The sequence below is a fragment of the Schistocerca piceifrons genome, chromosome X (genome assembly GCF_021461385.2).
Source record: "Schistocerca piceifrons isolate TAMUIC-IGC-003096 chromosome X, iqSchPice1.1, whole genome shotgun sequence".
In the NCBI taxonomy this organism is placed as follows: domain Eukaryota; kingdom Metazoa; phylum Arthropoda; class Insecta; order Orthoptera; family Acrididae; genus Schistocerca; species Schistocerca piceifrons.
In genome coordinates, this window is record NC_060149.1 from 62,283,526 (window position 1) to 62,299,158 (window position 15,633).

At 40.4% G+C, this 15,633-nt stretch overlaps 1 protein-coding gene across 2 annotated transcripts in view; it reads left to right on the forward strand.

The window, feature by feature from the left end:
* Positions 1-15,633, forward strand: part of LOC124721277 (isoleucine--tRNA ligase, cytoplasmic) — a 168,894-nt gene that overhangs the window by 49,715 nt on the left and 103,546 nt on the right. For both annotated transcript variants that reach the window (XM_047246162.1, XM_047246161.1), the window contains one exon: positions 7,678-7,875. In XM_047246162.1, coding sequence (XP_047102118.1) covers positions 7,678-7,875 — 198 coding nt within the window. The remainder of the gene's footprint in view (positions 1-7,677; positions 7,876-15,633) is intronic.

Genomic DNA, 15,633 nt, shown 5'->3' on the forward strand with positions numbered 1-15,633 from the left:
AATTGTGTGCTTATGGAATATTGTCTCAGTTATGTGACTGGAGTCAGGGAGGTCACAATTCATAGTAACTGATGGTAAGTCATCAAGTAAAACAGAAGTGAGTTATGGCTCTCCCCAAGGTAGTGTTATAGTTCTTCTGCTGTTCCTTATCTGTATAAAAGATTTAGGAGACAATCTTAGCAGCTGTCTTAGGTTGTTTGCAGATGATGCTGTTGTTTATTGTCTAGTAAAATCATCAGAAGATCAAAACCAATTTCAAAACAGTTTACGTAAGATATTTGTATGGTGCAGAAATTGGTAGTTGACCATAAATAATGAAAATTGTGAGGTCATCCATAAGTGCTAAAAGGAAAGTTCAATAACACAATAAACCAATCAAATCTAAAGGCTGTACATTCAACTATATACCTAGTAATTACAGTTACGGACAACTTAAGTTGTAAAAAAAACAAAGAAAATGTTGTGGGGAAGACAAACCAAAGTCTGTGTTTTATTAGCAGAGCACTTAGAAGATGCAACAGATCTAATAAAGAGAGACTGTCTATGCCACATGGGTACAACCTCTTTTGGAGTACTGCTGTGCTTACCAGATATGGTTAATGGAGTTCATCGAGGAAGTTCAAAGAAGAACAGCAAGTTTTGTATTATTGAGAAATAGGGGAAAGACTGTTACGGACATATACAGCATTTGGGGTGGACATCATTAAAACAATGGCATTTCTTGTAGCAGCGGGGTCTTCTAATTAAACGCCAGTCACCAGCTTTAAAAATATTTTGTTGATGCCGACCTACACAAGTAGAAATGATCATCATAATAAAATAAACAAAATCAGAGCTTGCGTGGAAAGACATAATAGGTGTTTGTTTTTTCTGTGCATTGTTCAAAAGTGGAATAATAGTGTTGTGAAGGTTGTTCGATGTATCCATCCCCCACCCCGCGGCCAGGCACTTAGTTTGAACTGCAGAATAATCCTGTAGATGTTGATGTAGATTATTTTTGCGTACAAGAGGCATTGATCCTCTGCACTTGTGTTGGTTGGGAACACCAGCTGGAATGCGCCTCAAGGCCCTCAGCCAGAACCTCCACATAACCCCCTTAGAACATGCTTGTCATATTTTCATCATGCATGTGCCCCCACCCCTCCTTCCCCTTGATTAGTATCATGACCATGAATTAGGACTGATCTGTTTCAAGGACATAAAGCTTCCATCATCCCCCCCCCCCCCCCCCCACACACACACACACACACACACACACACACACACACACACACACACACATCCTTTTGGTATCTGTTTCTCTCTGTTCTTTGGGATTGTCAGGATGCCACTATCATTTACACTGACAGTACTAAAACCATGGATAGGATGGTAGGATGGGATACGCTTTTATTTCCCCTACCAGTCAGGAACAACATTTGCCTCTGGGATTGTGTAGTGTTTTACAGCGGAGCTGATGGTCCTTAACAGTGCTCTAAATTTTAGTAGACAGACGTTCCCTGGCCACAATTTAATTTATAATGCCTCATTGAGTAGTCTCCAGGCTATTGGTCAGTGTTATTGTTGTTGCCTTGTGATAACTGCTGTTCATGATCTTGCCTCTGACATTCGTTGTACTGTCTGCTGAGTTATACTTCACTGCGTCCTAAGCCATGTGGGTATCTCAGTGAATAAAATGGCCGACCATTTGACTCGAGAAGCCAATGTTTGCTTTGACAATCTGAGGTGTGAATTTTCAGGCATAAATAAGATCTCTCCTCACTTGGAAGTGAAACAAAATCTCATGGGTTACTGCTCCCTCTAGTAAACTCCACACTGTCAAGGAGACTACTACTGTATGACACTCTTTCTTCCTTTCCTCTCAGTAGTAATCCACTGCCCTCTATGACCTTTACATCAGTAATATCAGATGAACTCATAGTTTTATCTTATGCAGTGAGCCACTCGTACATTGTGGTTGTGGAGCTTCACAGACAGTAGCTCTTATCCTAGTGGAATGCACCATCCTACTGGCTCTCCATGCTAAGCAATGTCTCACGAAGTGTTTACTTCTAATATTGGTGGATGATGTATGAATGGTTGAACTGGTCTTTTGTTTGCCGCGAAAAAGAGATTTTTATTCTTGTATGTAACATTTTAAAGTACTGTTGGGGTGGAGCCAGAGTGGTTAAGGTTCGGGAATCTCCCGTTGCATGCTGGGTCTGGGGATCCTCAAATCCACCTCCTCTTCTTGTTGCCTTGGTCATCCCTGTTTTGCTCATGTTTCAGTGATGTGATTAGCCCTTGTTTTTGCTGCACACTGTTTTACGTTTTTGGGGTAGAACTCCAGTGAAGGTGAGACCTTCAGGATTCCTTGTCCTTGATACTAGCTGATGAAGAAAGAACAGGTTTTATGCTTCCTCAGAGTTAGTGGGTGCTGTTCCTGTCTTTAACACTTTGACTATAACAAATTGGAGGTGGGATGGCTGTGGGAAGGACGATTCCTGTTGCATGCAGAGCCCTGGGGGAAACTCGTCTGACTCCACCCATATACTGACCTGATTATTTCTCTCACCTTACTTTATTATTGTTGGTACAGTTGGTGGACATTCCATTTTCAGCCTCCTAGAAGACCTTTCCTCCATAACTGTCTTAGCCCATAATTGGGTTGGTGGGATGTCAGATGTGGGTGACCTTTCTCTTGCCGCAGATGAACCCTGGAGAGTCTTCATCCGTTCCCTGAGCTGCATACTGGCGTGACCCATATACTTTTACCTCTTTTTAAATTATTTCTCCACTCGGGCATCAATATTGCTTTCAATGCCTTGATTTTACGACTCCTATATAATTTCATAATTCAGTTTTCTGGCTGATGTTAGTAACTCCAGATGACCCTTCTGTTGATCAAGGGACTGATGACCTTGCTGTTTAGTCTCTCAACCTCCCAGTCAAACAACCTAACTAAGCATCACTAATCTACCAATGAGTTTCACTTTCAATGGAATTTTGAATTAATTGAGGGATTATGAACAAACCTGAAGTGTAAGAACTCAAATTGCATGCATGGATTGCCAACTTCAGTGCTGCAGTGGCCATATTTAAAAACAGGTACATAATTAAAAAGTACATCCCACATTTCAGAATATGTTTTTAATAGTGAAAAGGAAAGAGAGGAGCTTCAAGAAAATTTTAACTTTTTGTACCCCAAAAGGGGTAGAATGAATTGCCGACAATTTAAAATCAGCCAAGCGATTGTGTAATGGGCACTGCTGGTGGAGACATCTAGTATCCAACAATTTAAGAACCTCCAGAAAGCTCAGTGCCTTGGGAAATTTGCCATCAAAACTGAGGTGTACACCACCTTGAATTACAGCAGAGGTGTTGTGACTTGCAGGGATCTGGTAGACATTTCCAAGGAGGAAATGAAATGAGTAGGCCCCAGAAGATATAGTCGACATGCAGAATATCATGAAGGGGGGGGGGGGGATGGGGGTCTTATCAAGTCTGACTCCTTTATCTTGATGTTTAATGACACGAAACTTTCTGAGCATCTTACGGCAGGTTTCCTTCACCTAAGCATGTGGTCGTATGTCCCCAATGCAGTGTTCTGTTTGGATACCAGCACTTTGGGCATAATATTCTTGGGTGTCATGGAGAAGATGCTTGTGGCAATGTGGCAAAGCCACCCACAAATAAGTCCCTTGTTCATCTCCATTTAAGTGTGTGATTGCCCTGGAGCTCACTCTATATGGAAATGGGGCTGCAGTGTGCATCTAGAAGAATGAAAACTACAAGAACTTAGGACTACAAAGCATGTCCTGTATGGTGAGGCCAAAAAAAGACCTCTAAAACAGCTGCTGTAGAAAGCCAGTGCTGCTACACAAATGGAGGTTGCTAGTTTGAGCAGTAGTACCCGCGTTTGTCAATGCATTTGTGGTGCTGCCGTTATTTCAACACCTGTAACCCCCCACCCCACCCCCCACGAACTTCAGAAAAGTTAGTGGTTGCCGACATTGTGGAGCTTCCTGCCCCTCCAAAGATTCAGTCTGGAAAAACATCTAGTGCTGCCACAACCATAGCACAGTTGTATTTCCGGAGCCTATCAAAGGCAAAGTGTCAACCACTGATGGAATCAGGAAATAAAGAGCAGACGATGTCGATGTCATCCTCTCTGACGTCTCTCTCGATTCTTCTTCATAGGTGATGGACAGGCTCCGCTCTACAGAAGAAAGTCTGGATGAAAGTGCTACCCCGTGATAGATGGCTTCCATCCTACAGTAGAATGTTAATGGGTTCTACATCTGCATCTACACGGATACTGTGCAAATCACATTTAAGTGCCTGGCAGAGGGTTCATCAAACCACCTTCACTGTTTTAATGATGCCCACCCCGAATCCTGCATCATTTCAGTGACACTCTCTCCCCTATTTCGTGATAATACAAAACGTGCTGCCCTTCTTCGAACTTTCTTGATGTACTCTGTCAATCCTATCTGGTGAGGATACCACGCCATGCAGCAGTATTCTAAAAGAGGGCAGACGAGCTTAGTGTAGGCAGTCTCTTTAGTAGATCTGTTACATTTTCTGAGTGTTCTGCCAATAAAATGCATTCTTTGGTTTGCCTTCCTCATAACATTTTCTGTGTGTTCCTTTGAATGTAAGTTGTTCGTAATTGCAATTCTTTTTGGCACACGTTTTCTCCAATTGTCCACGAGCAACAATGCCATTTGGGATCTATGTGCAGTGTGCACTGGAGTTACTTGGTGTGTGAAACATGTGACCTCAAATCCAGGGTTTAACTGTCTGCCACCATGTTTACTCCATAGGCTCAGTGTGATTTTATATGTAGTGCAGTGCAGGAGAGATTGCGCTCCTGCATATGTTTTTAATACTTTATTTTCTTCCATTTTAACTGAGTCTGAAAACTCTACAGCTGCCTTTACAGATGGGTTAAAACAGGGGGACTCTGTTGGTTTCCCCTGTTGTTTTCACTGAACATGTCCTCACGGTCTGGCTGCCTCGGGACTTTACTGTCTTCAGCGCGGAACAGTCCACGATCTTGCAGGCACCGGAGCATATGAGGCAAGCTTCAAGTGCTAATTCCTTGTTTGTTCAAATTCTCTGAATGCCCTTCATTCTCTACAACACTTGTACCTAGCATATAAAGTAGTTCAGAATAAGCCGGCCGATGTGGCCGAGCGGTTCTAGGCGCTTCAGTCTGGAACCATGCGACCGCTACGGTCGCAGGTTTGAATCCTGCCTCAGGCATGGATGTGTGTGATGTCCTTAGGTTAGTTAGGTCTAAGTAGCTCTAAGTTCTAGGGGACTGATGACCTCAGATGTTAAGTCCCATAGTGCTCAGAGCCAGGTTGCCCTCCTTCAACTATGATGACTGGAGAAGGAGGTGTCTTCCTGCTGGGTGTCAGGATACGCGGGTATTCCAGGGAATGAAAGGACGGATGTAGCAGCCAATGAGGCATCTAGTGATCCTCAGTTTTTTCAGTGTGCTGTCCCCATGCATGCTATCACCTTGTTGTTGAGTTATGGAGTCATGTGTCGGTGGGAAGACGAGAGGCTGGAAGTCACTGATAATAAGCTGTGTCTAGTAAAGCCCACTATGTGGCCATGATGCACCTCCTTTCGGCGTTGAAGATGGAATCAGGTTCGCCTAGGCCACAGCCCTCTGACGCATGGCTTCTTGCTCTGGTGAGAAGATCCTCCAATGTGTGGTGCTTGTGGCGTGTAGATAATTGTGCACCACATTTTGCTAGTGTATGTTTTATTTTTGCTGGCCGATCTGCCCTTTGCTTTAAGTGACACTGAAATGAATGTAGTTAGAGTTTTAAGGTTTTGTGATAAGCCCAACTTGTCTTAACAGGCTGACTGGCTCACCCATGTTTTTTGTAAATGTCCATCAGTCAGATTTCCCTGTACTTTTCTTATCTCTTTTGTGGGTTTACTTCTATTTTAATTCCAAGAATAGCACCTTTCACCTGTCTCCATTGTGTTAAGGCCTGTAAGATAGGGTGTTGTGTGGGTCAACGAGAGTGGGGTGGGAATGAGTGAAATAGTGTCATTTTATAGGTTTCCTCCTCACTGTGAGACAAAAATTTTAGACATTTTATTAACATTAGTTTGTTTCTTTTCATATGTGTAAGAGTGCTGATAACCTTGGTGTTGAGTTCCCTTAAGGTCCAACACCCCCTCCCCCCCCCTCTCTCTCTCTCTCTCTCTCTCTCTCTCTCTCTCTCTCTCTCTCTCTCTCTCTCTCTTGTGTATGCATGTTCAGCTTCGAGAAAGTATATAATGTTTATAAAATTATTTAATTGTGAATGCTTCAGTTTATTTCCATGATTGATTTCACTTTTGTAGCCTTTCACACACAACAGTAATTATTGATATTTTAACATAGAATTATGGAAAGTGCATTTAACTCTGAAGCTGTTGGAGTTAAATGAAATTTATCCTAAAATCGGTATGTTAGCATTGTCTTAAAGTAAAGTAAAGAATATGTATCCAGTGGGGCCAGCAGGAATGTAGAAGGAAGTTGTTTGACTTAGATAGGAAAAAGGGGACTGCGTAACCTCAAGTTACAGTTATAAATGAGAAAAGATAAGCAGAAGCAACTACATAAATAATGAGCACTTTGTCTTGCCAGAAGTGAAAATGTCTGTCAGTCAAATTAGTTGGAAATAAGAAGTTCATTATAGTAAGTTTTGCAGTTAAACAGCAAACAGAGTCTCTTGTTTTCACTAGAGGCATTGTTGTCTGTCTCAGACAAGCCGAGACAAAACTGCTGTGCACCCATTACGTGTTTATGAAGTCATACTTTCTGCAGTAATCCCACACCAGCTGTGAGGTAGACTTGAAGACAGTTAGATGAATGTGGCCAGCTATTTACCATTTGGGATCCATAATAGTTGTGACCGCCTCGTAGAAAAACAGTCTTACTCCAGATCAGACTGTGGCTTTGTTCTCAAAGCAAATTTATGTTGGTGAGACTTAATGAGGTGTCAGAGTGGTTATGAAACTAGACTTACATTTAGGGGAGACTCACATTTAGGGGGTGGCAGTTAAATCCACATCCAGCAGTTGAGACGTAAGTTTCCCGTGCCTTTCCTTAATTGGTTAAAACAAATAACTGGATTGTTCCTATGAAAAATATGTAGCCAAATTCCTTCCTTCTCTAATAACCTTGCCATTAATGGGTCATTAAAACCCTAATCTTCCTTACTTCGTGTCAGTGACAGGATGATTGACTAAGGTAGGAAGCAAAGTTTGAAATGAACAAATATTTATAATAAGAGTGTCTTGGCTAAATAAGTGTATTCCACTTCAAAATTGAATTCCAGTGAGGACTGAGATGTAAAGGCAGGGTTTAAATAACATTATCAAATGCAAAATTGTCCTAACTTGTAGAGTGCAGTCATTGAAAGTCACATGAATGTTACTCACACCAATAAGCACTTACGTCTAACCATGTCACCAACAAACAGATGTAGATAAGAAAGTAAGCAAGGTGAGTGTTGTGTATTTATTTACTTTGACTACGTATGTTAATATTTAAGGAAAAAATTTCATTAATTGAGCATCCTTCTAAAAATTTTATTGAAGGGCTGGAGAACAACATAAGTTAGTACACTGAGTTAACTGTATTCATGTGTGTTTGAATTTTCACAACCAGATTTTCTTTTCCAGCATTGATCATATAACAATACCATCAAAGCGGCCAGGCTGTCCTCCTCTGAAGAGAGTCCCAGAAGTATTTGACTGCTGGTTTGAATCTGGATCAATGCCATATGCTCAGTTACATTATCCATTTGAAAACAAACAAAAGTTTAAGGATAGTTTCCCAGCTGATTTTATTGCTGAAGGCATAGACCAAACAAGAGGCTGGTAAGTATCTGCCCATGTGACTATGGTTCTTAGTTCTGGTCTTTTGCTATGTTGTAGAACAAACCAATTTACATTATTAGCAAGAAGTGGCATACAAAGCTGTAGAAGCATGCATGACATTAGGAAAGGTAGAAGCAGTGTGTTTGAAATTCAAGAAACCTTTGGTGAAGAAAAGAGAGGCAGTTGTATGAATATCAAAAGGTGAGATAAGTAGCCAGTGTTAAGGAAAGACTCTGAAAGGCTGAAGTATTTATAGAACTGCTATGCAAAAAAAGAAAAAAAAAAGAAAGACTAAAAGGAAGATGAAATGGTTGAATATTAGACATGAAGTATGATATTGTGAGATTAATTTGACAGAACACTGAAAGACCTATATCAGATTAACAGAACTGAATTTGACAACATTTCCTCAGATTTATTAATATCTTTAGAAGAACCAGTCATAACAATTACAGCCCATGTGGTGTGCAAATTACACGAGACGGGATAATACCCTCCGACTTCAAGAAGCATGTAATAATCTTAATACCAGGAAAGGAAGACATTAATAAGGGGAATATTACTTACCAATCAATCAATTTAGTAACTCAAGGTTGCAAAGCACTACCACAAATTACCTGTACGAGAATGAAATGACTGGTAGAAGCTGACCAGGGGGAGTATCAATTTGTATTTCCTAACAGTGTAGGCATGTGCATGGCACTATTGATAAATTGAAGAAAGGCGAACATACATTTAGAGGATGTTTAGAGTTAGAGTAAGTTTTTGGCAATATTGAATGGACTACTTACTGAACCTCTGAAGGTAGCAGATATAAAATACAGGAAGCAAAAAGTTATCTACTACTGATACAGAAAATAGACTGCAGTCACAATAGTCGAAGGAATTAAAGATTGGCGGTAATTGAGAAGGGTGTGAGACAATGTCATAGCCTCCCCCCCCCCCCTCCCCCCCCCCCCTCCTGTTAGCCAGTTTGTACATTGAGCAAGCAGTTTAGGAAACTAAGTGGGTAATTAGAAACGGAATGAATGTCGTGACATAGAAATAAAAACTTTGAAGTTTTCATGTGGCCTAGTATTTCTCACAGGGACGGCAAAGGACTCAGGAGATCAGTTGAGTGGAATGGATATTGTCTTGAAAAGGGCATTGCAAGATGAAATTAATAAAAGTAAAATAAGAGTGGCGAATGTAATTGAATTTTGCCTAGTGATGGTAGGGAAATCAGATTAGTAAATGAGACACTTAAAGGTAGTTGTCTAGTTTTCCAGTTGGGAAACAACTGACAGTGGCAGAACTGAAGATGAGGTAAAATGCAGACTGGCAATAGCAAGAGAATCGTGTTTTGAAAACAGAAACAGTTTAACATTGAATATAAATATATATTTTTTTGATACCTTTTCTAAAGGTATTTGTGTGGAGTGTAGACATGTGGAAATGAAATGTGGACAATAAACATTACAGACAAGAAGAGTATAGAAGCTTTTCAAGTGTGAGGTTACGAAGACTGCTGAATATAAGATTAGTAGATAGGATGACCATTGAAGAGGTATTGAATCGAGTTGGGAGAAAAGATCTTTGTAGTACAACTTGACTAAAAGAAGGGCTGGGTTAGTAGTACATATCCTGAAGCATGTGCAAATAGACAGTTTGGTAATGAATGGAAGAGTATAATATAAGAAAGTAGAGAGAGGTAAAGACTCGACTATAGTAAGCAGATTGAAATGAGTGTAGGGAGCAGCAAATTCCGAAATTTGTCTGCAAAGTAGGACCTTTTGAAAAGATATGATTTCAGGTTGTGTTTGAAGTTAATTTTACAGTCTATTAAATTCTTTACAACATTATGTTAGTGTCTAAAGATTTTCATGGTTGAATTTGTCACTCCTTTCTGTACCCCACTATGAGTGATGGAGCACGAATATGAATGTTACCATTTTCAAATTGTGATTAACTGATTGACAACAAATTTCACAAGAAAGTAAATCTACTATGAAGATATCCTCAGTGGCCCCATCTGTTTAAAAAACTGTCTATAAGAGGTTCTAGAGGGGACAGCACATATCCTTACTACATGTTTCTCTGCGACAGTTTCTTCTTCAATGATGAGTTACCCCCCAGGATGTGCCATAAGATGTTAATGAATAAAAATAAAAAAAAAATTGCTCAAAATTTTACTACATTCTACTCCAAAATTTGATACTATTTGTAACTCGAAAGGTGGGGAGCTTAAGCATGTAAGATGATCTACAGCATGTGACTTCCAGTTCATGTTCACACCATTCTAAAATTTTCTCTGCACACTAAATATTCAAGCTTTTAGTATTGTAGATGCTTGTTGTTTACTTCACATCATCATATCTGCACTGGATATACGAGACACCTTTGTAGATATAAATTTTGTTGTTCAGTTGAAATATTGTGTTGAGAAGTAACGATGACTGGCTGCAATACCCAAACATTGTCAGGTATTGTGTACATTTCTATAATAGCAATCTCTAGTTTTTGGTCGTAAAACTTAGTTGTGTATATTTACACTCAGTAGAAAAAGTAGCATTTTAAAGTTAATGATGTAGTGTACTAAACAGATGGAGAAGAAAACTGTGAGTTTGGAAATTTTATATCAGTAGCTGCAAATAGGTCCATTGATAACTTATGTACTCATGTACTTCCTCCTGTACATGTTCTTTCCACAGCCATATTTACTTGTCATTATATTGGGAGCTCAGTTTTCTAACACCAAGGATATCTCTGGCTGTGGTGTGTGACAGAACATTTGCTTAGGTGAAATTGTGGTTACACTGCATTGTGCTGTTTTCTGGTCTTGCAGTTTCCAACATCCAGTTTTCTCTGAACCTGCAGCATTTATTGTACTGCTTATGCCCTTTCAGCTTCAGATCTTTTACAAGTAGCTTGTGCTGGGAGTGAAGATTGCAAGCTGTTACTTCCACAGAAGCATGTAATCTGTATCATTACTATTTTCACCACTATTATCCATTTCATAATGATTGACCCCTGGTTACATTGCATAATGAACATTGATGTGTTATACCTTGCCAGAATTGTGGAAATGCCAACTTCTATTAGACATACGAATACTACATTTAGTTGTAAAAGGTACTATATATGCAGTGATACTTCAGAGAAAGCATGCTTTTCTGAGTGTTTTTGACAAGTGTCAGTGTTGTTGAGTCATAGGAGTCATACCGTAACTAGGAGAAAAATTTCCTGTGCATATTTTAAAGATACAACCATTCTCTGCTTACAGGCAAATTTTTGCTGCTTTCAGATTAGTTGTTTTGTCCTTTTTTGGTGTATGCAGATTGGTGCTGTTCACGTAATGGTGATAGAGATTAACAAGGCGAAAAATGTAAATGCAGACTCTTTTATTGCCTTTCACTGCTGGTATTTTTTTATGCACATAAATCTACATAAAACACTAATACCATGTATTTAATTTATTTGCTTTTGCGTCCTTAGGCACCGCGTGTTCGCATATGCTATGTTGCCGGACTTCTGAAAAGTATTTCAGTTTCATTATTCATTGTTGTAGTGTTTACATTGGAGCTTCGTGTCAGATAGGAAACAATCATGTTGCCATTTGTTGTTGTGTACTCAAGTGAAGCATTGTACTAGTGTAAAACCATGCATCATTTATGGAGTTATGAAAAGTCCATGGGGAACAGTGCATGTGCTTACTTCAAGGCTGAAAAGGAACACAGCATGAGCAGTTCTCTATCACAGCCAGTAAAGAGAACTTCTGAATGTCTTGGGTTTAGTGAAAGTACAGTGAAGCAAATTTCCAGATAATACAGAGAAACTTCACATCTTCTATCTCCAAAAGGAGTTCTGGCAGGTGACAAGTTTGCATAGGACACATTTACTCAGGGAGAGGTAAAAAGGAAAATCCACAACTTCTATATAGAAAAGCACTTTCTACATCTACATCTACTCTCCACAAGCCACTTGACGGTGTGTGGTGGAGGGTACTTTGAGTACCTCTATCGGTTCTCCCTTCTGTTCCAGTCTCGTATTGTTCATGGAAAGAAAGATTTTCGGTATGCCTCTGTGTGGGCACTAATCTCTCTGATATTATCCCCATGATCTCTTCGCAAGATATACTTAGGAGGGAGCAATATACTGCTTGACTCCTCAGTTAAGGTATGTTCTCTAAACTTCAACAAAAGCCCGTACTGAGTTACTGAGTGTCTCTCTTGCAGAGTCTTCCACTGGAGTTTATCTATCATCTCCGTAACGCTTTTGTGACTACTAAATGATCCTGTAACGAAGCGCGTTGCTCTCCATTGGATCTTCTCAATCTCTTCTATCAACCCTATCTGGTACGGATCCCACACCGGTGAGCAGTATTCAAGCAGTGGGCAAACAAGTGCACTGTAATATACTTCCTTTGTTTTTGGATTGCATTTCCTTAGGATTCTTCCAATGAATCTCAGTCTGGCATCCACTTTACTGATGATTAATTTTATATGATCATTCCATTTTAAATCACTCCTAATGCCTACTCCCAGATAATTTATGGAATTAACTGCTTCCAGTTGCTGACCTGCTGTATTGTAGCTAAATGATAAAGAATCTTTCGTTCTATGTATTCGCAGCACATTACACTTGTCTACATTGAGATTCAATTGCCATTCCCTGCACCATGCGTCAATTTGTTGCAGATCCTCCTGCATTTCAGTACAATTTTCCATTGTTACAACCTCTCGATATATTACAGCATCATCCGCAAAAAGCCTCAGTGAACTTCTGATGTCATCCACAAGGTCATTTATGTATACAGGGTATTACAAAAAGGTACGGCCAAACTTTCAGGAAACATTCCTCACACACAAAGAAAGAAAATACGTTATGTGGACATGTGTCTGGAAACGCTTACTTTCCATGTTAGAGCTCATTTTATTACTCCTCTTCAAATCACATTACTCATGGAATGGAAACACACAGCTACAGAATGTACCAGCATGACTTCAAACACTTTCTTACAGGAAATGTTCAAAATGTCCTCCGTTAGCGAGGATACATGCATTCACCCTCTGTCGCATGGAATCCCTGATGCGCTGATGCAGCCGTGGAGAATGGCGTATTGTATCACAGCTGTCCACAATACGAGCATGAAGAGTCTCTACATTTGGTACCGGGGTTCTGTAAACAAGAGCTTTCAAATGCCCCCATAAATGAAAGTCAAGAGGGTTGAGGTCAGGAGAGCGTGGAGGCCATGGAATTGGTCCGCCTCTACCAATCCATCGGTCACCGAATCTGTTGTCGAGAAGCATACAAACACTTTGACTGAAATGTGCAGGAGCTCCATCGTGCATGAACCACATGTTGTGTCGTACTTGTAAAGGCACATGTTCTAGCAGCACACGTAGAGTATCCCGTATGAAATCATGATAACATGCTCCATTGAGTGTAGGTGGAAGAACATGGGGCCCAATCAAGACATCACCAACAATGCCTGCCCAAACGTTCACAGAAAATCTGTGTTGATGACGTGATTGCACAATTGCGTGCGGATTCTCGTCAGCCCACACATGTTGATTGTGAAAATTTACAATTTGATCACGTTGGAATGAAGCCTCATCCGTAAAGAGAACATTTGCACTGAAATGAGGATTGACACATTGTTGGATGAACCATTCGCAGAAGTGTACCTGTGGAGGCCAATCAGCTGCTGATAGTGCCTGCACACGCTGTACACGGTACGGAAACAACTGGTTCTCCCGTAGCACTCTCCATACAGTGACGTGGTCAACGTTACCTTACAGCAGCAACTTCTCTGACGCTGACATTAAGGTTATCGTCAACTGCATGAAGAATTGCCTCAGCCATTGCAGGTGTCCTCATCGTTCTAGGTCTTCCCCTGTCGCGAGTCATAGGCTGGAATGTTCCCTGCTCCCTAAGACGCCGATCAATTGCTTCGAACGTCTTCCTTTTGGGACACCTTCGTTCTGGAAATCTGTCTCAATACAAATGTACCGCGCCACGGCTATTGCCCCGTGCTAATCCATACATCAAATGGGCATTTGCCAACTCCGCATTTGTAAACATTGCACTGACTGCAAAACCACGTTCGTGATGAACGCTAACCTGTTGATGCTACGTACTGATGTGCTTGATGGTAGTACTGTAGAGCAATGAGTTGCATGTCAACACAAGCACCAAAGTCAACATTACCTTCCTTCAATTTGGCCATCTAGCGGTGAATCGAGGAAGTACAGTACATACTGACGAAACTAAAATGAGCTCTTACATGGAAATTAAGCGTTTCCGGACACATGTCCACATAACATCTTTTCTTTATTTGTGTGTGAGGAATGTTTCCTGAAAGTTTGGCCGTACCTTTTTGTAACACTCTGTATTGTGAATAGCAATGGCCCTACAACACTCCCCTGCACCATACCTGAAATCACTCTTACTTCGGAAGACTTCTCTCCATTGAGAATGACATGCTGCGTTCTGTTATCTAGGAACTCTTCAATCCAATCACACAATTGGTCTGATAGTCCATATGCTCTTACTTTGTTCATTAAACGACTGGGGAACTGTATCAAATGCCTTGCAGAAGTCGAGAAACACTGCATCTACCTGGGAACCCGTGTCTATGGCCCTCTGAGTCTTGTGGACGAATAGCGCGAGTTGGGTTTCACACGATCGTCTTTTTCGGAACCCATGCTGATTCCTACAGAGTAGATTTCTAGTCTCCAGAAAAGTCATTATACTCGAACATAATATGTGTTTCTAATAGTAGCAGCTGTATTTTAAAAAGTTGAAGACTGAAGGGGAATACTTTTCCTTGTGTAAGTGAAACAACCCTATGGCATGCTATTTGTAAATTGGGTTTCAGGTACAATGGAAAATAACTGTGTATCAGGAAAAAGAGATGAGTTCTTATGGGAAATAACACTTGTGGAACATTGAATTGACTATTACTCTGATGAATGTTGATGTGATGGAAATCAATGGAGAAGGTTTGGATAGCAGGAAAGATAAATGCCTTATGCATCAGAAAATATCTACAATTATCACAGGGAAGTTTGAATGGCTGATAAGGAGAAATTCAAACATTTTCCAATTCTGGAAAAAGGATTATAATCTGCCACATTGGGGATGAAGATGGGTTCATGCAAGATGCTGGCTTATGTTTTATTGGGCAAAAAGGAGGTACAGATTATCATTCTGAGATGAATGCCAGACACTCCAAAGAATGGTTTAAGAGTGTCCTCAAAAAATTATGAAACAGATCTCCAGTTGTTTTAGACCAAAGAATGGTTTAAGAGAGTCCTCAAAAAATTATGAAACAGATCTGCAGTTGTTTTAGACCAGGGTATGTATCACACAATAATAAATCCAGGATCATTAAATCCATCTATGAAATGGAGGAAGGATTATGTTATTGAGTGGATGTAAAGCAATTACGTAGAACTCCCATCGAACGCTGCATCATATGGGGAATATACTAAAATAGGCCTACTGGAACACATGTGTCTGCACTTCAGTTCACAAGATTACCTTTTGTAAAGTGTTTTGCACTCAGTGGACTAGGAGATTAAACTTCTTCGGTTGCCTGTGATGCACTGTGAATTCAACATCACCGAATTTATTCTGGGATTTTGCAAGAACAAAGTATTAAACAAGAACAAGAATTTTGAGATAAATGGCACACTACAGTTGTCACTCTGCTCTGGAAAGTGTTCCCCAAAGCGCCTAGAGGAATTCACTGTGTCATGTGCACAAACTTGAAAA